This window comes from Amphiprion ocellaris, chromosome 5, assembly GCF_022539595.1.
Source record: "Amphiprion ocellaris isolate individual 3 ecotype Okinawa chromosome 5, ASM2253959v1, whole genome shotgun sequence".
In the NCBI taxonomy this organism is placed as follows: domain Eukaryota; kingdom Metazoa; phylum Chordata; class Actinopteri; family Pomacentridae; genus Amphiprion; species Amphiprion ocellaris.
The window spans coordinates 16,579,537-16,600,374 of NC_072770.1; the positions used below are offsets into that span (position 1 = coordinate 16,579,537).

The window sequence follows — 20,838 nt, forward strand, 5'->3', positions numbered from 1 at the left end:
TGCATAAATAGATAAGGCTTCAGGATCAAGATCATATTTGCTATAATGAAAAATTATTTGCATTTATTACGAATGGCACTAAATATTAAATAGTAGTAATAGTAAATAATATACGATTTGATTGGTTTTGGTCACTTATTATAGAGGTAATTTTGATTTTAATAATTCTACACATCAGAGTCAGTCTTGGCAGGTATTTGGTAGTGCTACAGTATATATCAAAAGGTTGCATAAAGCTGTTCGTAGCTGCCAAATGGAGCTGCATTAAATATGATATGTTGATTAATGTGATACAACTTTAGATTGAGACTGAAAGCTACAAAACATCTGGGAATGTGGAGTTAAATCGAAGTGTTCCTACCTTTCCTGACCTCACCTGTTGCCCCGTTCTCACTGATGGTTGTTGCTTAAGCCACGTTAGCTGCTCCCGGTTTGACACACCAGAATCTCTGACTGAAATGTCAATAGTCTAGTTGGACAATGCAGGTGCTAAGTTTGACTATAAACAGGGACAAACAGATAATTCATGTCTGAATGATCACCCTGGTCAATTTACCTTAAAAGTCAGGACAACAAGCTTGTAACAGTTTTGTATTACTTGCAATATGACTCAAGTCTGAACTGTATGCAGTCGCTTTAACAGATTCAACAAGCTGTCATGGAGCTCATGACTCAATCTGAGGACTGCCTTCTGTTAAGCAAATAAATGAACTGTAACTTATAACTGTGACTTTGGTCACTTCAGCTCACCTGTCTGAAGTAAAAAACAAATAGTCTATAGTGTAATGTGCTATTATATCCTGAATTATCCTGAGCGTTGATAAGCTTTCTATTAGTTGATGTTTAGTCTTTCATTTATTAGTACTGTTCAGTCTACGCATATGGTGAATATGGTGTGCATGCTGTTGCTCTCTCTGTCACTGTTGTGAACATGTTTGCCTGAAGCTATGAAGAACATTAATGTAAAAGTCGTCTATGTCTGAATGCCAGAATGCTGTCACTTTAATAGACTGATAAACCAGCAATGTTACTTATCCCATGTCAGAAATGGTTTTTGGTGACACTGTAAACAGAGCACACACTACATTGGGATAACCTCTGGTGCTCATGCTGTGGTTTCTTCCTTCTACTGACTGATGGGAGCTGATAGAGTTAAGCTGGTTAATTGACTAATTAAGTTTCACTTTATTAATCCCTTTGGGGCAATTTGTCCTCTACATTTGATCCATCCTACCTGTGTAGGAACAAGAGGCAGCTTCAGTGCAGAGCTTGTAGACTCTAAATCTGACACTAATGTCTTTGTCAGTGACAAGGGCTGAATCTATAAACTGTGTTGTGATTCTGAGGGAACATGAAGGTTGCTCACTACCTGTCAGCTGGAATAATTGCTGCATAGAGAACAGTGATTGATTTTCACAGTTTCACATATTCATAGTGACATTTAACATCATCATTAAAGTCAGGTGCACTGATTTAATGGAGAGATGAGTCAACTGAAACCTGAAGACTTGAGAATACCTGAACCAGCACACTGTGGATTTCTTATAGAGTTCATCTTGTCCGTAGTGGAGGCAAATACAAAAATACTATGACCAAAATGTTGGTTAGATTAATTGTATTTTACTGATGGTTGTTGCTTGCTCATGTTTCTTTGTGGCAAATGGGAAATGCTCAGGGTTCAGTGTTCCAGTGTAATGATTCTGTGTCAGATCCAGTTCTTTCAAACAAATTGTGGCCTACAGCGCCACCTAGTGCTTATGTAGAGGCTGGCATCATCTATTGTAACCACGTCCTACACACACGGATTCCCTTAGGTAAAATGCTATTTCTTTCAGTGTTAGAAATTGGCATTCTTGTTTCATTGCATTTTATTGACTTAAAAAGTTTCTTTAGATTTTTTAAAAATGTATCTAAACCAAATTCTCATCTGAATGCTCCATGTTCTGTGTATTTATATTACTCCTGCAGGTGGTGATTGGAGATAAAGTAGTCCTTAACCCTGTGAATGCAGGACAGCCTCTGCATGCCAGCAGCCACCAGCTAGTCGACAACCCGGGGTGTAACGAGGTAAACCCTCTGTCTTACAGAGCTGTACAGCACATACGGCACAACTCAGATTCCATGTTCAATTGATTAATGTGACATATGAAAGACATGATTAAACATTACTAAATGAGAGTATGTGTTCTTTTAAAATGCTCACACACTCCTCTCACTTTCAGGTTAATTCTGTGAATTGCAACACAAGTTGGAAAGTTGTTCTGTTCATGAAATGGAGTGACAACAAGGAAACGATACTCAAAGGGGTTGGTGCTCTTTTCTTTTTTGTACGACTGGCAGTAACCAGTTTTCGCAATTTATTACAACTGCATGACTTGTGACAAATTAGGCAGTAAATATATTAAAGCTTTAACATTGAAAATATGATATTTGATTTTTAAAAAAGTGTTTTTTAGTCTCTTGACTAAAATTTTTACTTGTGTGAGACATCGTTCATACATGTGTGCATTTGTATGTCATTGCAGGGTGATGTAGTTCGGTTGTTCCACGCAGAGCAAGAGAAGTTTCTAACTTGTGACGACCACAGGAAGAAGCAATATGTCTTTCTCAGAACGACCGGCCGGCAGTCTGCAACGTCTGCCACCAGCAGCAAAGCGCTGTGGGAAGTGGAGGTTAGTACATGTTCACCAGATAAAAGCTAATTCACGCTGTCTTTCATTGTCCCTATTAGTAAGTAAATAACTGAATGTGTAATCACTTCAGAAGTACCATGCTGTAACCCTGTTGGAGTGAGAACACAATGTTCTTTACATTCCTTCTGTGCAATATGAATTATCATACCTACTAGTAATGCAGGGTAATTGTAAATTCTTTCCATGACTTTTGCCATTACCAGGTTGTCCACCATGATCCATGCAGGGGAGGTGCGGGCTACTGGAACAGCCTGTTCAGGTTTAAGCATTTGGCTACAGGGTGTTATTTGGCTGCTGAGATGGGTGAGGTGTGTATCAATATTTTTGACTTCTTAGTTGACACTTATCACTTTGTACCCATGCATACTGTTAATGTACTTTTATATGTTTGAATAATGTAACATGAAACTCTGACATGGTTGATGTACAGCCATGTGGTCCAGACATAATTGCATGAATACGCATTGCAGGGGCCAATACGAAACTAATAATGCTGAGGAGGATGTTTGTCATGTGTGTTTATCAGGTGAATCAAGACTTTGAGGAGGAGAGTGCTGAACAGCGGTCCTCGGTGAGTAAGCCTGATCTCCTCCCCTCTGAGTGCCTCGTAACGTCGTGCTGGTTTCCTCACCGTTATTGATCTTATCTGTTAAAATCTGCTTCCTGCTCTAGGTGGTGGACTTTACACCCTTTAATTTCCAGGTACTGTCATAAAGTCTTTACTTGGCTGCAGCAACATGGCTTTAAAAAAAATCTGCTATTGTCATGTGATCAGGCAGTATTTACTGCTTTCTTGTCCAGTCTCTCCTTTGGCACTTTTAATGATTATCAATATTCTTCATTTAGGATGCTTGTGTGTGTGTCTGTGTCTGTGTGTGTGCCTGTGTCTGTGCGCATGTGCGCGTGTATGTGTGTTTGCTTTCATTTTAGTTGCACTACATTACCACAGGGTGTCACCATGCTATCATCTCAGCTACGCACAAGATACGTCTCAAAGGAAATCACCGTTAGGTGGCAATGTTGCTAACAATGACAGTAGGGATGTGTGTATCTGTAGGGCACAACAAGGTCCAGCAATTTGTTATGATAATGGAAGTAGATTTCCCTAATTTGTACAACTTTCACCTAGAATATAAACATGAAAATAAAATGTGAAATCAGCTTCAGTGATGACCAAAAGGTTGTGGCGAAAACCTGGAAACTCCTGTACGTCATTATGGTTGAAGATTGAGCCCATTATGTTAGCGATTTAAGTACATTTTTGTTCTTCGTAGTTTTTCAGCAGTAGTTTGCTCCTTCTTACAGCATGTTTTCTTTCTCTAGCTGGATGCAGATAATGAAGCTTTGCGAGGCCGCCTGCGAGCTCCGCAGGAGAAAATCATGTACACTCTGGTGCCTGTTCCCGATGGTATGGATATCTCCTCCATCTTCGAGCTGGACCCTACCACTCTAAGAGGCGGGGACTCCATGGTGCCCAGGTATAAAAAGCAAACTTTGCCTAATAGCAAATAGCAGATGTACTTCTTCAGAAACTTCTGGATTCATTACAATTCATATAATATCCAAACATCCATCCATTATCTATATACCGCTTAATCCTAATTAATGTCATGAAGGGCTGGAGTCTATCCCACCTGACTTAAGGTGAAGGCAGGGAACACCCTGGACAGGTCACCAGTCTATCACAGAGCTACACAGAGAGACAAACAAACAGACTCACATTCACATCTACGGACAATTTAGAATCACCAATACACTCAGCATGTTTTTGGACTGTGGGAGGAAGCTGGAGTACCCAGTAAAAACCCACATATGCACAGGGAGAACATGCAAACTCCACACAGAAAGATCCCAGGCCCAGACCGGGACACTAGCCGGGGATCTTCTAGCTGTGAGGCGATAGTGCTAACCACCGAGTCACTGTGCAGCCCAATATTCAAACAGAGGTAGAATATTTGTACAATACATAAAAATGTTCATATATTCAGAAGAAGATAATAAAACCCCCTACCACTGATGTACAAACAAGACAGCTAAGAAGTGTTTTTATTTAAGACAGTTGATGTCAGAGACCTTTAAAGTGGAAACATCCCCTGCCCTTCGATGGAAAAATAACATTAGGAAGGTCCAAATTGTGTGGAAAATGTATTGAATGACAAATATCTCAACATCACTTTGTCTTTTCAAAAAGACCACAATGATGTCAAGACTGCAACAGTTCAAACAGTGACAAAAGTAAATATTTGACTCATGTGTTTTGTTAAAGGGGAATTTTGGAGCATCAGTGTAAAGGGAATTTCTGACGTCATGAGTGGTTGGTTTCACAATTATGGACAAGGGCCAGTTTTGCTATGTGTGGTTTGTTATGTCTGTTTGGCCAGGGGTAAATTTCTGACTGGTCACTTAAAGCAGAGTTGTTTCCCAGTCTTTTGCATTGATTGAATCACATTTTTAAAGATACTGTTAGGAAGTCTGGAGTGTGGAGTATTTATTTATTTTATTGTGCTTTCACTGACACCAGAATGTGAATATGTGTGTATGCTGGTTAATTTAACATGATATGATACTTTCCAAGGAAAGTCCCAATATGGAGTGAAACAGGAAATCAATCAGGAGTTTGTGCACAAAAAAGGAAAAAGTTTCAGTTTCAAAATGCTTTTTTTTTTTTTTTTTTTTTGAGGTCCTTATTATGTGTTTGAGCCGCAGAACACATCATCTGGCAGAAATGTTTTGCTAGGAAACCTGCTCTTTACTCCCAGGTTAGATTAAAGTGAGTCAGTCTGACTTATAGCTCTAATGTAGCAAAATCAGTAAAAACTCAACACATTGTGCAATATTTGAATTACTTGTGAATGAAAGCCAACATAAAATATAATCTTTGTCAGGTGTTGTTGTCTGATCTGAGCACCTGTATTGTCTGTAGTCATCCTCTAATTTGTTACTTCATTCTTGTTAGAGAATGAGTAGTTCTAAAATTACAGCAGGGTAATTGTCCTTGGCACTGCCTGATACTGACTGCCTGGCACTGATAAGAATAGAGCCTCCCCACCTGGTATAAAAGCCTCTATTGTGTCACATCGTCAGGTGCGTGTCTGCATGATGCGGGCTACTGCTGGTAGCACCTCCTGCTCCAACCTGAAATAACCCTGTCCCTTAAACTTTAGCCAGCGGACTAATTAATACCAGCGAGAACCGGTACACAAAGGTAAGCCTGTTAGGTTCAGCAGGCAGTTACGTAATGCCTGCCGAGAATATGGCTACTGTCTGTGCTGAAGGAATGACAAACTACACACACTCTTACTCACGCACACACGTGGAGCAGGCTGGACGCTTAGAGAATGAACAACGTAGCTGGCTCAGACTTTACTATGTGTAAAGGTTTAGTGCTTAATGGAGGAGAGATGATACTGTACAGGTTACTACTGGCTAATCTGTAAGAATGCCACACACTTGGCTGAGGAAGCCGTTGTAAGCAGCATGCTCAAACCCAGACAGCCTGTTTACATGGCAACCGTTATCACGAGACAGTTTGCAATAAATCATATCTTTTTGATCCTCATCTGTTTCCATTGGCACTGTTTCATAGAGGTTTCGATTTATGATCTTCAGCCCTTTAGATTGTGAAATGTGCTGCGTGTGCTGAAGTTGATATCTTGGCCTGATAGTGGCTTTAGATGAAAGGTTGCGGAAAGTCTTGAGTTTGGGGTGTCAAGCCTACAATGAAGCTGCCAGTCTTGAGCTTGAGCTGGCAATGCCCCCTTATATTTGTCTTCTGAGTTGTTCCCCACAAATACAGGTGGAAATCTTTCCAAAACTCATTCTGTAAAAGGTCTTCTAAAAGCACTAGTAGGACATTGAAATTTATGTTTAAAAGTAATAAAGGAAAACATAGAGTCCAAAGCAGTTTTACTTAACAGAAGATGCTTTAGTGATGCTCTTGGCCATTCAGAGTTAAATAAGAGTCAAGCAGTCTAACTTCTCCATAACTGGTCAGATTTTCAAAGCTATATTACACCTTTGTGCATTGTCACATCCCACTGTGCTTTGTATTTTCAATTGCAGCCTCTTTTATTTATATTATTCTTTGTATTTTCTCATTGCAATTATATCTGTAACTTCTAGGAGCTCTTATGTGAGGCTAAGACACTTGTGCACGAACACATGGGTTCACAGCACAAACAACCCCATTGACAAAGAGGAGGAGAAACCTGTTATGTTAAAGGTGAGTTGCTGATGGGTTGGTCAACATGTGTAACAAGACTGAAGTTTCCTGAATACTTACATGTAAATTGTTTATTTTTCCAGATTGGAACATCAGGAGTAAAAGAAGACAAGGAAGCTTTTGCTATTGTCCCAGTGCCACCTGCAGAAGTGCGTGATTTAGACTTTGCTAATGATGCAAGTAAAGTGTTGGCATCCATTGCTGGCAAGCTGGAAAAGGGTACTATTACACAAAATGAGAGGAGGTATGCACAAAATCATCTACATATTATTAAGTACATTATTACTTTTTATGCATATATTATGTACAGTTTGCTATTACTATCTATTTGTAAATATACTGTTTCAGATATACGGATTTCACTGAATTTCTCAAACTAATTCTGCTTTTAAGTCTTGCTGTTTAGTTGTACTACATTTTTTTCCCCTCATATGTACATTCTTCAGGTTTGTGACTAAGCTCTTGGAAGATCTAGTTTTCTTTGTGGTAGACATTCCCAACAGTGGGCAGGATGTTTTGGAGATCATGGTTAACAAACCTAATAGAGAAAGACAGAAACTCATGAGAGAGCAGAATATCCTTAAACAGGTAGGCCTTAAACCTCAGAGATAGGTTCTGCAATGCTATTCATTTTTAACTAAATCTTTAGGTTTTAAAATTTTCTGCTGCCTTTGCAGATCTTCAAACTTCTCCAAGCCCCTTTCACAGACAGCGGTGATGGTCCAATGCTACGACTGGAGGAGCTCGGAGACCAGCGCCACGCACCATTTAGACATATTTGTAGGCTTTGCTACAGAGTGCTCCGCCACTCTCAGCAAGACTACAGGAAGAACCAAGTAGGTTGCACATTACAGCTCTACTCTGAACTCTAAATATTGTGGCATTGTCTTTGCAGCAGCTATCCCTTCTTTTCTTCTATTTACAGGAATACATCGCCAAACAATTCCGCTTTATGCAGAAGCAAATAGGATATGACGTGTTGGCAGAAGACACAATAACAGCTCTGCTCCACAACAACCGGAAACTGCTGGAAAAACACATCACAGCCGCTGAGATAGACACGTTTGTCACTCTAGTGAGGAAGAACCGGGAGCCGAGGTGAGGCTTACAGGAAGAGACAGGCCCTGGCTGCTATCTTAAACCTGGCATAGAAGGAGCTACTGTGGCCAGTTTGAGTCAGATTTGTTTGTATAACACTCTGAAGGAATGTAAATCTATGTAAATGTATTCAAATGAGTGCAGTATGAGTATGACTGGAGCTGCTTGTGCACGACCTTGGCACTGCAGGTAATTTGCTGACATTTAGTGTGTACTTCTGTTGTGTTAAAGTCAAATACTGTTTACGACATGTGACTCAGGTTGATACAGAAGTTTGAATAACGCAGGCCTTCACATTTTGAACTGTTACAGTACAGAGACAGGGCAATGGTCATTAATATTTCATTATACTTTTTTTATTTTTACTTAAGTTACTTCTGTATTTAATCTGAAATGTACATGTGTATCTTTTTATCTGGAAATCTTTAATGTATTGTGATCTGTGTCCAGGTTTCTGGACTACCTGTCAGATCTTTGTGTGTCCATGAACAAATCCATCCCTGTGACGCAAGAGCTCATCTGCAACGCTGTGCTGGACTCGATCAACGCTGACATCCTCATTGAAACCAAGTGAGCTATTCATTTTAATCAATCATTTGAACTGACTAAGCTGAAATGAGACCTCGGAACTAACTTTCGTTCTGTTCAACAGATTGGTCTTGTCGAGGTTTGAAGTTGAGGTGTCGGCAAATGGGGAGAATCCAGTGGAGGCAGAAGATGAAGAGGAAGTTTGGTTGTTCTGGAAAGACAACTGCAAGGAAATCCGGAGTAAGAGCGTCCGGGAGTTGGCTCAAGATGCAAAGGAGGGTCAAAAAGAAGACCAGGAGGTGGTCAGCTACTACAGGTGAGATGTCTTTGTTTTACATTAAACTTACGCCCTTCCATATTCTGCAAACAGTAGTATTATTCATCAAATGATATTCAAGCTTATGAATGTGTAAAGCTGTATTTTTATAAATAGAAATGACTAATAATTCCAATCTTGCGTATTTTCTCCCAGGTGCCAGTTGAACCTCTTTGCACGGATGTGTCTGGACCGTCAGTATCTGGCCATAAACAAGATTTCTGGTCAGCTAGATGTAGACTTGATCCTCCGCTGTATGTCTGATGAGGACTTGCCTTTTGACTTGCGAGCTTCTTTCTGCCGTCTGATGCTGCACATGCATGTGGATCGTGACCCTCAGGAGCAGGTCACACCTGTGAAATATGCTCGTCTGTGGTCTGAGATTCCCTCTAAAATCGCTATTGATGAGTGAGTTCATATCATGAATACTTTTATTTGAGTTGTGTAATTGTTCCAAAGGTGCCACAGAAGTTCAGATGTGATTCTCCTCTAATTATCCAGCTATGACAACGATGGAACCACTAGAGATGAGATCAAAGAGCGCTTTTGCCTCACCATGGACTTTGTGGAGAACTACCTGAGAGAAGTGGTGTCGCAGAATATTCCCTTCTCTGACAAGGAGAAAAACAAGCTTACCTTTGAGGTAATGAATCTTTATGCATGGTACGATGAGGATAACAGCTTATACGTAAGTTACATTGATTTATTAAATTGTAAATCTTGAACTGAAATTTTCTTGGTTGTAGGTCGTGAATCTGGCGAGGAACCTCATTTACTTTGGCTTCTACAACTTTAGTGACCTGCTTCGGCTGACAAAGATCTTACTGAACATTTTAGACTGTGTGCATGTCAACACCATTTACCCCATCAATAAGATAGAGAAGGAAGAAGAAACCAAAGGTAAGCATCCAGTCACTGAAAATTACCTTGCTGTACTGATTACTACTAATCATTTTTCCTTTAATCTGAAACTTTTCTTGCAGGAACACATTAGTAGTTATTTAGAGAAAAAGCACAATCACAACTAAATATTTGTAAAATTTGAAACTGTTTTCTAACTGTCTTTGTAAAAAGTAATTTCTTTTCATGCCAATATTGCTCATTTCTGTAGATTTGAATGTTGCCATTGGTTTGTTTCTGCATGCACTCTAGCTGGCAGTAATGTGATGAAGTCCATCCATGGAGTTGGGGAGCTGATGACCCAGGTGGTGCTGCGAGGAGGTGGCTTGCTGCCCGCCACACCAACTCATGAGCCTGAAGGAGACGTGGTTAAAACTCAGACTGAACCAGAGAGAGAAGACATTATGGTCATGGACACAAAGCTCAAAGTTATTGAGATTCTGCAGGTAGGAAATCAGGAAACTAGTTCTTCCTTGGAGCCTCACACCCAGTCCCTTGTGTAACTTTTTATTCTTTTCCCTCAGTTCATTTTGAATGTACGGCTGGACTACAGAATATCCTGCTTGCTCTGTATTTTCAAACGTGAATTTGATGAAAACAACCCACAAGGAGACAGTCCTTCCAGTCAGAATGGAAGCAATAATATTACAAGTCAGATGCCAGGTATGAAACCACACAATTCAATAATAACGTGAAATGTGTCATTATTTACCATTTTGTAACCTATACACGATAAAACAGACTTATTTGAACTTCGTGTTTCTTAAATTGTTTCCTCTAGGCAACTTTGACTTTGAGAACATTGAGGAACAGGCAGAGGGGATCTTTGGAGGAAGGTAAGTCATAGATTTATAGCTTTTCCAAAGCTTTTCTATGTGGCTGTTGATACCTTGAATCAGGTTAACATTATAATATATCAAAACTGAGGCAAAGTGTTTTTGTTTAGTGAAGAGAACACTCCACTAGACCTGGATGACCATGGTGGTCGCACCTTCCTGCGGGTCCTGCTGCACCTGACTATGCATGACTATCCACCACTCGTGTCTGGAGCACTTCACCTGCTCTTCAGGCACTTCAGCCAGAGACAGGAGGTCCTCATGGCCTTCAAACAAGTAAGGAATACCACATTATCATTTATCTAACCACACATGCATCTAGGATAATACAATACTGTAGCAATATATACTGACTAACTCATGGATTTATGGAATTAAACTTAAGCTAAAATGAAATGAGTTTTAGCCTTTATGCTGCCCAGTGCTTGAATTGGTTGCCCTTAGAAATTAGATATCCCTCAATAGTAGCCATTTTTAAAACTAAGGTAAAGACTGTCCTTTTATTCAGCTTCTATGTAATGTGCCACTTTTAAATATTCTGTAATTTCTGATTTAAATATGTTTTTACATTTAAAGTTGCCTGTACTGTTTCTATACTTTATCTTTAGTTTTTTCCTTTACTCTTTAATTGGAAGGTTTTTATTCAGATTTTCTTTCTTTGCCTTTGCATTTTCAATTGCTATCCTGTATGAAATTTGCAATACGGATAAACTTGCCTTTCCTCACGAATTATACCATCCTTCACCTAAATGTAGGTCCAGCTGCTGGTTACCAGTCAGGATGTTGACAACTACAAGCAGATCAAGTCAGATCTGGACCAGCTGCGTTCTATTGTGGAAAAGTCTGAGCTTTGGGTTTACAAGAGGCAAGGAGAAGATGGGATGGATGGAGATGGACCTTCAGAGTCTGACAACAAAAAGAAGGTATGCTGAAGGTTTGGTGTGCTGACAAGAAGAAATGTGCATCAAAGGGCCTATATGCTCCAATAAAGACTATATAAGATGCAACGTGATGCAATTTAAATGTCTTGTCCTTGCTGTTTTACAGGGAGATTCACTTGGTTCAGACAAAAAGAAGACAGAAAGTACCAGCAGTTACAACTACAGAGTGGTTAAAGAGGTATACCTGTTTGGATTTAAATATTTATTTTCATGTCTATGGCTTAATGCTTGTTATAGAAATCCTTTTCCTGTTTGTGTTCAGATCTTGCTGCGCCTCAGTAAACTGTGCGTTCAGGAGGGAAGCTCAGGAAAGAAGAGCAAGAAACAGCAACAGAGGCTGCTGAGGAACATGGGAGCTCACAGTGTGGTGCTGGAACTACTGCAGATCCCCTATGAGAAGGTGCAACACTCAAACTGAATCTTGTATTGCTTGTATAATAATTAGGAGGCTTAAAGATCTGCATAGATTCTACACGTTTGCAGTTCCCCATTGTAATATAAAGCAAATCTGTATCATCTGTACCAGGGTGAAGATGTTCGAATGCAGGAGATCATGAAGTTGGCTCATGAGTTTCTGCAGAATTTCTGTGCAGGGAACCAGCAGAACCAGGCTCTTCTCCACAAGCATATCAACTTATTTCTTAACCCAGGGGTGAGTATCTCAGGCATCCCACAGTTACCTCTAGGGACTGATTTCTACAAATCAAGAGTTGAATTTCCAAACTAACAAAATGAATCCCCTCTTCTTTTCTCTCACTCAGATCCTGGAGGCAGTCACCATGCAGCACATCTTCATGAATAACTTCCAGCTGTGCAGTGAGATCAACGAACGTGTAGTTCAGCACTTTGTCCACTGTACCGAGACACACGGTCGTCATGTCCAGTATCTCAAGTTTCTGCAGACTATTGTCAAGGCTGAGAACAAGTTCATCAAGAAGTGTCAGGACATTGTCATGGCAGAGGTCTGTTCTGTGAGCTTTAGTTAAATTAGTAATGATAGCAACACTTCACAGAGGAGACAGTGATTCCGATTAAAACAGGAAGACAAAGTGTTCATAATATCGATAATCGATAAAACTGTGGTGATTCTAAGTAAACTGTACTTACAAGAAGCTTCAGTAATAAAACTGTACATTCCACTCTCCCACTCAGCTGGTAAACTCAGGTGAGGATGTCCTGGTCTTCTACAACGATCGTGCCTCCTTCCAGACCCTCGTCCAGATGATGCGTTCAGAGCGGGATCGCATGGATGAAAATAGCCCTCTAATGTACCACATCCACCTAGTTGAGTTGCTCGCTGTCTGCACTGAGGGCAAGAACGTCTACACTGAGATAAAGTGTAACTCATTGTTACCACTGGATGATATTGTGCGGGTCGTTACTCATGAAGACTGTATTCCTGAGGTGTGAATGAGTTTTTCTATATCTGTTTTAATGAGTGTGTGTTCACTTTATATTTTAGATGATTTTAGGTTTGTTGTGTACTGAAACAAACTGGCATGAAACCGGTCAAATGAGGTGAAAGTTTAGGGTGCGTCAGACTTGAATTTCTAAAAAGATCTTGATGCCACTTTAAGATCAGATAAATTAAGGTCCTTTATTGGTCCCACAGTGGGAACGTTTGCAGTGTTTCAGCAGCAAAGATAGTGCAAACATTTAAGGAATGTAGTACAAAAATGTTAATAAATACACATAAGTACTAGTTCTAAAAATAACATTGTTGCACATATCAGTGGTAATGCATGGACTGTTTGATGAATAGAAAAACCGTGAAAATATTTGTAAAGTAGAAAACTGACAGTATAGCCAATTTTCTAGTATGTGTAGAAAAGCAGATATTGCACCTGGTTTTCACAAACTATTCAGAATATAAACAGAATTTCAGTGTGTGGTTAACTGTGAGCAGCACTAGTTGTAAAGTCTGACAGCACTGTAGACCTGCATGAAGCCATTAGATAAAAATACCTCATTAGATTAGTAAAAAATTTCAGCCTCATGTATTTTTTTTAAAACAAGAACCCAAAGGGGAGCTTAAGAACCACAAACAACATTGTAGATCACTGAGGAGATCTGTACTGGATGACAGTATAGTTTTACTTGTTAAGGTAATCCCTTTTTCACTTTTACTTTTCTACAGGATTAGACATAAATTCTTTAAAACTGCCATAGTTGCCAGCCCCTTTCTGGTAAATGTGCCTTATTAAATGGTTTTTTTTGGACTTTAACAGGTGAAGGTTGCCTATATCAACTTCCTAAACCACTGTTATGTGGACACAGAGGTGGAGATGAAGGAGATTTATACGTCCAACCACATGTGGAAGCTGTTTGAGAACTTTCTGGTGGACATTTGTAGGGTAAGCCACAATGTATCCAACGATTGACTGATCAGTTGATGGAAAATGCTATTCTGCTTTATACTGGGTCATGTATTCGGATGATTTTGTCAACCCAGCATGCAGTGAACACACACTACCTGTCGCCCACATCCAGGAAGTGTGAGCCAGTGGCTGTGCGTCATGCTAATCGCTTTTTTGTCCTTCTTTTAGGTGTGCAACAACACCAGCGACAGGAAGCATGCGGATACCATGCTGGAGCGTTATGTAACCGAGACAGTCATGAGCATTGTCACATGTTTCTTCAGCTCTCCTTTCTCTGACCAGAGCACAAGTTTGCAGGTAGTGATGACTAGCTATTGAAATGCATGTTACAATCAGGCTTGCAATTGTGATTTCTTTGTATAGTCTATAAATCACATGTATTCTCAAGTTTATCAGTTTTTAAAAAGGAAAGCTTCTCACGTCCATATACGCATATATATACTACAAAATATGACATTCTTCCCTTTGCATAGATGGCTCGCCATATGTATGTAAGTAACAGTGACTCTCCCCCAAATTTTCTTTTCCATCCTTTGGGTGTGTTCCTTATCAACAGAGTCCAAATGTTAAGAAGTATTCACTCTGTGGGTTTTCACATTTTCATAGCTTAGTCAGCACACAGACTCTGTTCTTCCCAGATCTGTGGGTGTGTTGCACAATGTCTTTTGCTGGGACGCGGTGCAAATGATGCACTGATGCAATGTGGTCACTCCATTTCCTAGACCTTGTTGTAGCCGTGTCTCGTCGCCCACGACTTTCCCAATAAATCATGACCACTACCCTCTATAGATTTCAAAACCCTCTCTACAGTTACTTTGTGTTTTTGAATTATTTACAGCTGCCCACTCGATACCCTGCTGTCTGTTTTGTGGAGCTTTTTTTTTTGTTTCCAATTGGTTCCAGTAGAAATAGTTGATTTCCCATTATGTAATAGTTTCTGAGAATATTCTTTGCTGAGGTTTTACCAATACATGATGACACCGCAACCCTTTGCTTTTTCTCTTGAAACAGGCAACCATTTTTGGAAAGATAACAGAGGTATTTATTGTACTTTAGGGCGGTGGCCGGGTAGAACTCAGTTGTACTCACTGTTGAACACTGGTTTGGTGTGTGGTATTGGGAGTGCATCTGATGATGAACAGCTGGCTTACTGGGCCTGAAGCTGTTAACCCTCCCACCATAGATGCCATAGTATCCTCTCATTGTCATGTGTACCATAAATTAATTCCACATAGTCAGGGAGCATAATAGGCACTCTGTTGGTTATTGAATAATATTTCAGTTTTCAGCTCAATCTGTCTAATAAAGTATGTGTAATCCTTTTCACCTTTACCCTCTTCATAGAGCTCTTGTGTTTAATTTTCTTTTACTGTCTTACAGACTCGTCAGCCAGTATTTGTTCAACTGCTTCAGGGAGTATTTAGGGTTTACCATTGTAACTGGCTTAACCCTGTTCAGAAGGCATCAGTTGAGGCTTGCATTAAAGTCCTCTCAGACGTGGGTAAGATATTAAACTAACGAACACCAGCCACCAATTTCTGGACATTAAAAGGACGTTGTGGCACATTTTACATCTACTTTCTCTGTCTCTTCTGTCTAGCTAAGAGCAGAGCAATTGCCATCCCTGTGGACCTAGACAGTCAGGTGAACAACTTGTTCGTCAAGTCCAATAATGTTGTGCAGAAGAGCATCCTCAGCTGGAGACTATCTGCTAAAAACACCTCCAGACGAGACTCCGGCTTGACTACCTCAAAAGACTACAGAAACATCATTGAGAGGCTACAGGTCAGTACAGCACAGTCAGTAAGTAAAAACAACAAAAACTAGCATAGCAAAAGCAAATAAAACCAAAAAATACCGGTTAGATTTGAGTGATTGAAAGGCACCTGTAAATGCTGATAAAAATGTTGGTTCAGTCAATTGTTTATTTTGTGTGTATGTACTATAATTCTCTGTCACCTGTGTGTATAAAGAAGGCAGGTTTATGATGAAGAACAGAAGGCGGTAATTGATTTTATATCACCCATAAAACACACATCTGATGGAAGAGTGGTGCAGGACATCAGTTTCTTTCAGTGATGCAAGACAGTGTGCCATAGTCAATCTGGCAGAGAGGAAGTGGACTAAAGAAGGGGCAAATACCATAAACTGCTAAATTCACAATAGCCCAAGCAGTTTTTATTGTTTTTCAACCGGCTTGCTTAGACAAATGACTGATTGGTAGCCATTTGTTTATACTAAATGATCATTTGTATTTAGCCATGCAATTACATGTATCTTTTAAAAATGATGGCGTTTTACAGTTGCATTGTGTCTGCTTTTATGGAATAATTAGTGTTTGACTCAAACACTAATAAAAATAATAATCACATTTTCCTCAAGTTAAATATATTTGCTAAAACCTTTTTGCATTAGTGATAGTAGGATTCAACAGTGTTACTCTTATTATTTTCACCTCCTCATGTATGTGAATGGGTCGGCATGTTTTTCCTCCTTGGCCAACTCATTCAGTCTAATTATTCCGTTTTCTGTAAAAATGGGACTATTTAAACCTGAACAGGCTATCAAAGCAACAGTTGCCTGAAGGTTTTCCTACCTGACAGGCTGCTCTTTTAATCCTTAAATACATTTTTCACCTCTCAGGTAGCTGGAGAACAGCAGTTTATTTCCAACTCTTATCTGGGCTTCTTGTGGTAGAAAATATGTTCAGAGAAAGCTCAGTCTGCCATTATATCTACATGAATCTGCCATGACTGAATATTTAGGTCATTAACAGTTGGCAGTTTGCCAAGTGTGACCTAATGCTTTCAGTAACTGTGCAGTAAACAAAATACTGTAGAAGTGGTTTCTAATAGGAAAAGAAGACTTAACCGTTACGCCCTATTTTCTTGTAACATGTGACTCAGTGTTCACTGGAAGTCTGAAAAATTACTGACATGGCTGGTTCAGTTCAGCTGTTATCTCTACTTGCACAACACTGTCAAGGTCAGATAAAGAACTTCATCCTATTTTAATGTAAATAAGCATTTTAGATTAGTCGACCAATCTATGATAAAATTGCCAAAGTTTTCCAAGGCTGTTTTGATTACTGACCCATTCCCAGAGTAACGTGGTGCTCAAAGTGGTTTCCTTCCCACTTATTCTTGGCTTTATTTAGGGAATAGAATTTCTCAGGCTGCATGATTCAACGTTGATTGTTTTCTCTTATCTTTTTCACCTCCTAAGAGCCCCTGTTGTTCTGCCACTCACTGGACAGCCCACACAGTTCTGTAATAACCATCAGATATTAGGCTTTATGATGCTACTTCCCTTATTTGCATTGTCACCAGATGTGACAGGAAGTTCATATAGTAAAACGACATGATGTTGTATCATACATATAGTTTACTTTGGTTATGTGTCTAATGCACTGGATCTATCTCCTTCAGTTTCTCTAACATTAATCCCATAAAACAGTTGTTACAATATTTTGAGATTGATTGCAGCTGGATCTCTTTGATAGAATTTGGTTGAATGTACAGCAGGTTATGATAAATATAGGAGTGGAATTAATCATTTAACTCTACATGACAGTCTAGCGAATGTGACATAAGCTAGAACTTTCAATAGTCTACTGTACTAGAGGTGCTAAACTCTAAATAGTTTCTCAATCGTGTGAAAATATCTGATAGTATATGTCCTTCGTTACTGGCTTTCGATTCTTTCAGTGGATTCAGTCATGTTTCTGCTTTTTGATATATACATTCACAGTAAGTCTGTGAAATCTTTTAAGAACATCTTTAGTCTTTGCATCCTCTGCTTTTGTCACTTTGCTCTTTAGGACATAGTGTCTGCACTGGAGGACCGTCTGAGGCCGTTGGTCCAAGCTGAGCTCTCTGTGCTGGTTGATGTCCTGCATCGTCCGGAGCTGCTTTTCCCTGAAAACACAGACGCTCGCAAGAAATGTGAAAGTGGAGGATTCATATCAAGGTGAGTCTAAACTTGCACACACAAGTGGGTTAGGGACTTTCCTTAACACATGAATTGCTTCATTTGTTATTCACCTTACCCATGTCATAGCAGTGACTTGGGGAATTTTTTATCCAGAAAAATATGCACACCTAGACACACACACACGATCACATGAACTCAGGTTGGATTACAGATATTCTGGCGGGACACAGAGACATTGTTAATGCACAGATTATCCTACAATTTAAAGTTGTCACAGTGGAATACAATAGTAGCACATTAAACATCTACAATGGTGTGTTACTGCAAAATTCCACAATGATGAAAAATTTACTTTTTCATTTTTATTCATGTCCAAGACACTAAAATATGCCGTCAGACTCCTTTACTTCCAAATCTGTTGTTCTAGGCTAAAAGACGCATCACAGTATGATGAATATCTGCTAAAATACTCTGCTGTGATTATAACGGGACTTGAGGTGTATTCAGTTGTGGTGGTAGTGGGGGTTTGAGAACTGCAGCTTTCATCAGTCCATGTGTATATACTCACTTTTTCCTGTTTCTTCTGTTTTTCTCTTCGACCAGACTGATCAAACACACCAAGCAGTTGCTGGAGGAGAATGAGGAGCGCCTGTGCATCAAAGTGCTGCAGACACTGAGGGAAATGATGACAAAAGACAGGGGCTATGGGGAGAAGGTATGTACCTTCTGTGTTCCACTTTCTCGTCATCTGTTTGTAGCTGTGCCCAAGATTCACCCACACATGAGCTGAAACAAGTTAAAACACTTTCATTTATCTCAGGATATACTGTTCCTGTCCCACTGCACCAAACTTACTGGAAGACCAAAGATCAAAAAGAAATAATATAAGAAACTTGGTTGTCTCTGGAGCCTGTATAGCATGCTCAAAGGAAATAATCCATATGTTTGTCATCAGGTCTTTCATGTGAAATTGCAGGAACCTCAGCAGTTTGTGAATACTTGCCTAGTTTAATGGTTTTGTAGGGTTTCTGAAACTCTTAGATTCCCTCATTGCTTTTTTCCCCAAAATACTTTAGCAAACAATACCTCTAACGGATTAACACTATTAACTTGCATGATCCAACACTGTCATTCATTTTACACACCATTCATTAGCTGCTAATGAACTGTTAAACTAATTTCTAATCAGTTGTCTGTTAATGTGCTTTTCTGGGAAGTGCTATGACATTTTATTCTTGATTCGCTGGTTGGCAGTGTGCTTTAAAGTCACCTTGTGGAGTTTGTGACCACTATATGGGACTGTTTTTATGAGCACTAGGTTCTCGTTGTGTTTGCGTTTCATGCATATCCACAAGGAAGCAGTTACATTATAGATTACAAAGCTCCATCAACACGTGTGACTGCTGCTACTGCAGAAATGCTAGTTCAGTTCTTCAGAGATGGTACTCATGGTTTGGCCATTTGTGCTATTGATCACAGTGTTGACAGGTGGGAAGCTAGTGATTGATCATATCTCATCATTGTACTAGTAACTTCTGCTGCTTGGTCATGGCAGCTGTGGGAACCAGGGGGAACCAGAAAAAAAAAAATAAATAAATCAGCCTTTCTGTTTTGAATCCAGTTGTTAATTGCAAGGCATTTCAACAAATAAAAGATTATTATCCACATGTGGTGAGTTCAAAAACAGAGAACTTAGTTTTTCTTCTGCTTTACAGGCAAAAATGCGGAATGGTCGATAACTGTGACAAACACAGAAAGCACTTCTCACTTTATTTATAGAGGTAGAATATTTTAGAGCATTTGCATTCTGCCCAAACTCAGAACACATAGTAAATATACAGTCAATATAGTATAAAGTCTAACTCATTCAATATGAGAGCAAAAATGTGTCTTTAATGGATTTTGTTGATATATTCCAGCAGCTTTATTACTTTATCAGTCTGTTTTGGATATTACCACAGACTCAGCCCACTTTAAAATGAGTTTCACATGTGTGTCTTTTTTACAGTAGTTCAGAGAAGGGTTGTTGTAAAGTTAAGTGGAGGTTGACAGACATTTTTATTCCATCTTAAACTTTATGTATATTTCCTATAAAAGAATCCACCTACATGGAGTATGGATGTTCTATTCTTTAGCAACATCAAATCACAAATGATTTTTTTTTTTTACACTAATCTGCTGAATTGTGCAGTAGGTTTTTTAAAGTCACATATGAGGTTTAAAATACATGAATATGTGTGTTTGTTACAAGTCATTTTAGGTTAAAGATGTGTTGAGGCTCTGAACACTAAATCTACACGAGTGAGAAAGGCACTATTACAGTAGGCCATAAAGATATGATTTATATGATTCCATGTCTGAGATATTTTACTGTGTATTTTATGACTTTTGATTCAGCTTTAGGCAAAGTGAAAACATCTGATCACACAGTGTTCACCCACAGAACTCCTCAGCTAGTGTTTGACAGAAGGCCTTAATAAATATGCGCAAAACTAAACAAAGAAAGGCAAAAAACTTCTCTTAACACTAACTCTTTCTGTTGATCCGACAAGCTTAATATCATCAGTGCTTCAGTGTTCTAAAACAGTGAAACATGATGGTGCAGGCGTGTTTCTACTATGATGCCTTCCCTCTGTTTTTGAGCTTTTATGTTCTGTCCTTCCACTGTTTGTTCACTAACTTGCTGCATGTGTGAGAGTTTGCAATGAGCTTTACATTTGCACACTTGACATGACGGAGCTTTAACCCACTAATCTGCCTCTACTAACTCTCTGCCCCCTATACTTCTTCTCTTGCAGCTGATTGCCTTTGATGATGAAATGGATGTGGCTGAGGTTGATCATTTTACTTACTATTGTGATGTTCATTTGATTTGTCTCCCACTAACAACGTAGACGTGCTTGTGCTCCAAGTAGGCCTTCTAGCAGCAAAATCCCATCTGTGTCAGCAGCTTAATCCATGCTGTGTTTAAAGAGCTCCATGTAGAAATGTAG

The 20,838-nt window shown here is 39.4% G+C and overlaps 1 protein-coding gene across 15 annotated transcripts in view; it reads left to right on the top strand.

Annotated features, from left to right (window-relative positions):
* itpr1b (inositol 1,4,5-trisphosphate receptor, type 1b) overlaps positions 1-20,838 on the top strand; it is an 87,539-nt gene that overhangs the window by 17,994 nt on the left and 48,707 nt on the right. For 3 of the 15 annotated variants that reach the window (XM_035948898.2, XM_035948897.2, XM_023271927.3), the window contains exons 7-42: positions 1,969-2,067; positions 2,223-2,306; positions 2,526-2,672; positions 2,897-3,001; positions 3,220-3,264; positions 3,366-3,395; positions 4,017-4,171; positions 6,816-6,915; positions 6,999-7,159; positions 7,362-7,503; positions 7,593-7,751; positions 7,841-8,013; positions 8,464-8,583; positions 8,666-8,857; positions 9,014-9,265; positions 9,359-9,500; positions 9,604-9,757; positions 10,010-10,203; positions 10,282-10,420; positions 10,539-10,593; positions 10,704-10,869; positions 11,349-11,516; positions 11,641-11,712; positions 11,797-11,934; positions 12,061-12,186; positions 12,296-12,496; positions 12,687-12,938; positions 13,763-13,888; positions 14,081-14,209; positions 14,386-14,403; positions 14,924-14,950; positions 15,293-15,413; positions 15,513-15,697; positions 17,733-17,881; positions 18,449-18,560; positions 20,644-20,679. In XM_035948898.2, coding sequence (XP_035804791.1) covers positions 1,969-2,067; positions 2,223-2,306; positions 2,526-2,672; positions 2,897-3,001; positions 3,220-3,264; positions 3,366-3,395; positions 4,017-4,171; positions 6,816-6,915; positions 6,999-7,159; positions 7,362-7,503; positions 7,593-7,751; positions 7,841-8,013; positions 8,464-8,583; positions 8,666-8,857; positions 9,014-9,265; positions 9,359-9,500; positions 9,604-9,757; positions 10,010-10,203; positions 10,282-10,420; positions 10,539-10,593; positions 10,704-10,869; positions 11,349-11,516; positions 11,641-11,712; positions 11,797-11,934; positions 12,061-12,186; positions 12,296-12,496; positions 12,687-12,938; positions 13,763-13,888; positions 14,081-14,209; positions 14,386-14,403; positions 14,924-14,950; positions 15,293-15,413; positions 15,513-15,697; positions 17,733-17,881; positions 18,449-18,560; positions 20,644-20,679 — 4,674 coding nt within the window. The remainder of the gene's footprint in view (positions 1-1,968; positions 2,068-2,222; positions 2,307-2,525; positions 2,673-2,896; positions 3,002-3,219; positions 3,265-3,365; positions 3,396-4,016; positions 4,172-6,815; positions 6,916-6,998; positions 7,160-7,361; positions 7,504-7,592; positions 7,752-7,840; positions 8,014-8,463; positions 8,584-8,665; positions 8,858-9,013; positions 9,266-9,358; positions 9,501-9,603; positions 9,758-10,009; positions 10,204-10,281; positions 10,421-10,538; positions 10,594-10,703; positions 10,870-11,348; positions 11,517-11,640; positions 11,713-11,796; positions 11,935-12,060; positions 12,187-12,295; positions 12,497-12,686; positions 12,939-13,762; positions 13,889-14,080; positions 14,210-14,385; positions 14,404-14,923; positions 14,951-15,292; positions 15,414-15,512; positions 15,698-17,732; positions 17,882-18,448; positions 18,561-20,643; positions 20,680-20,838) is intronic. The other 12 variants (XM_055010755.1, XM_035948906.2, XM_035948900.2 and 9 more) reach the window with 6 other exon arrangements.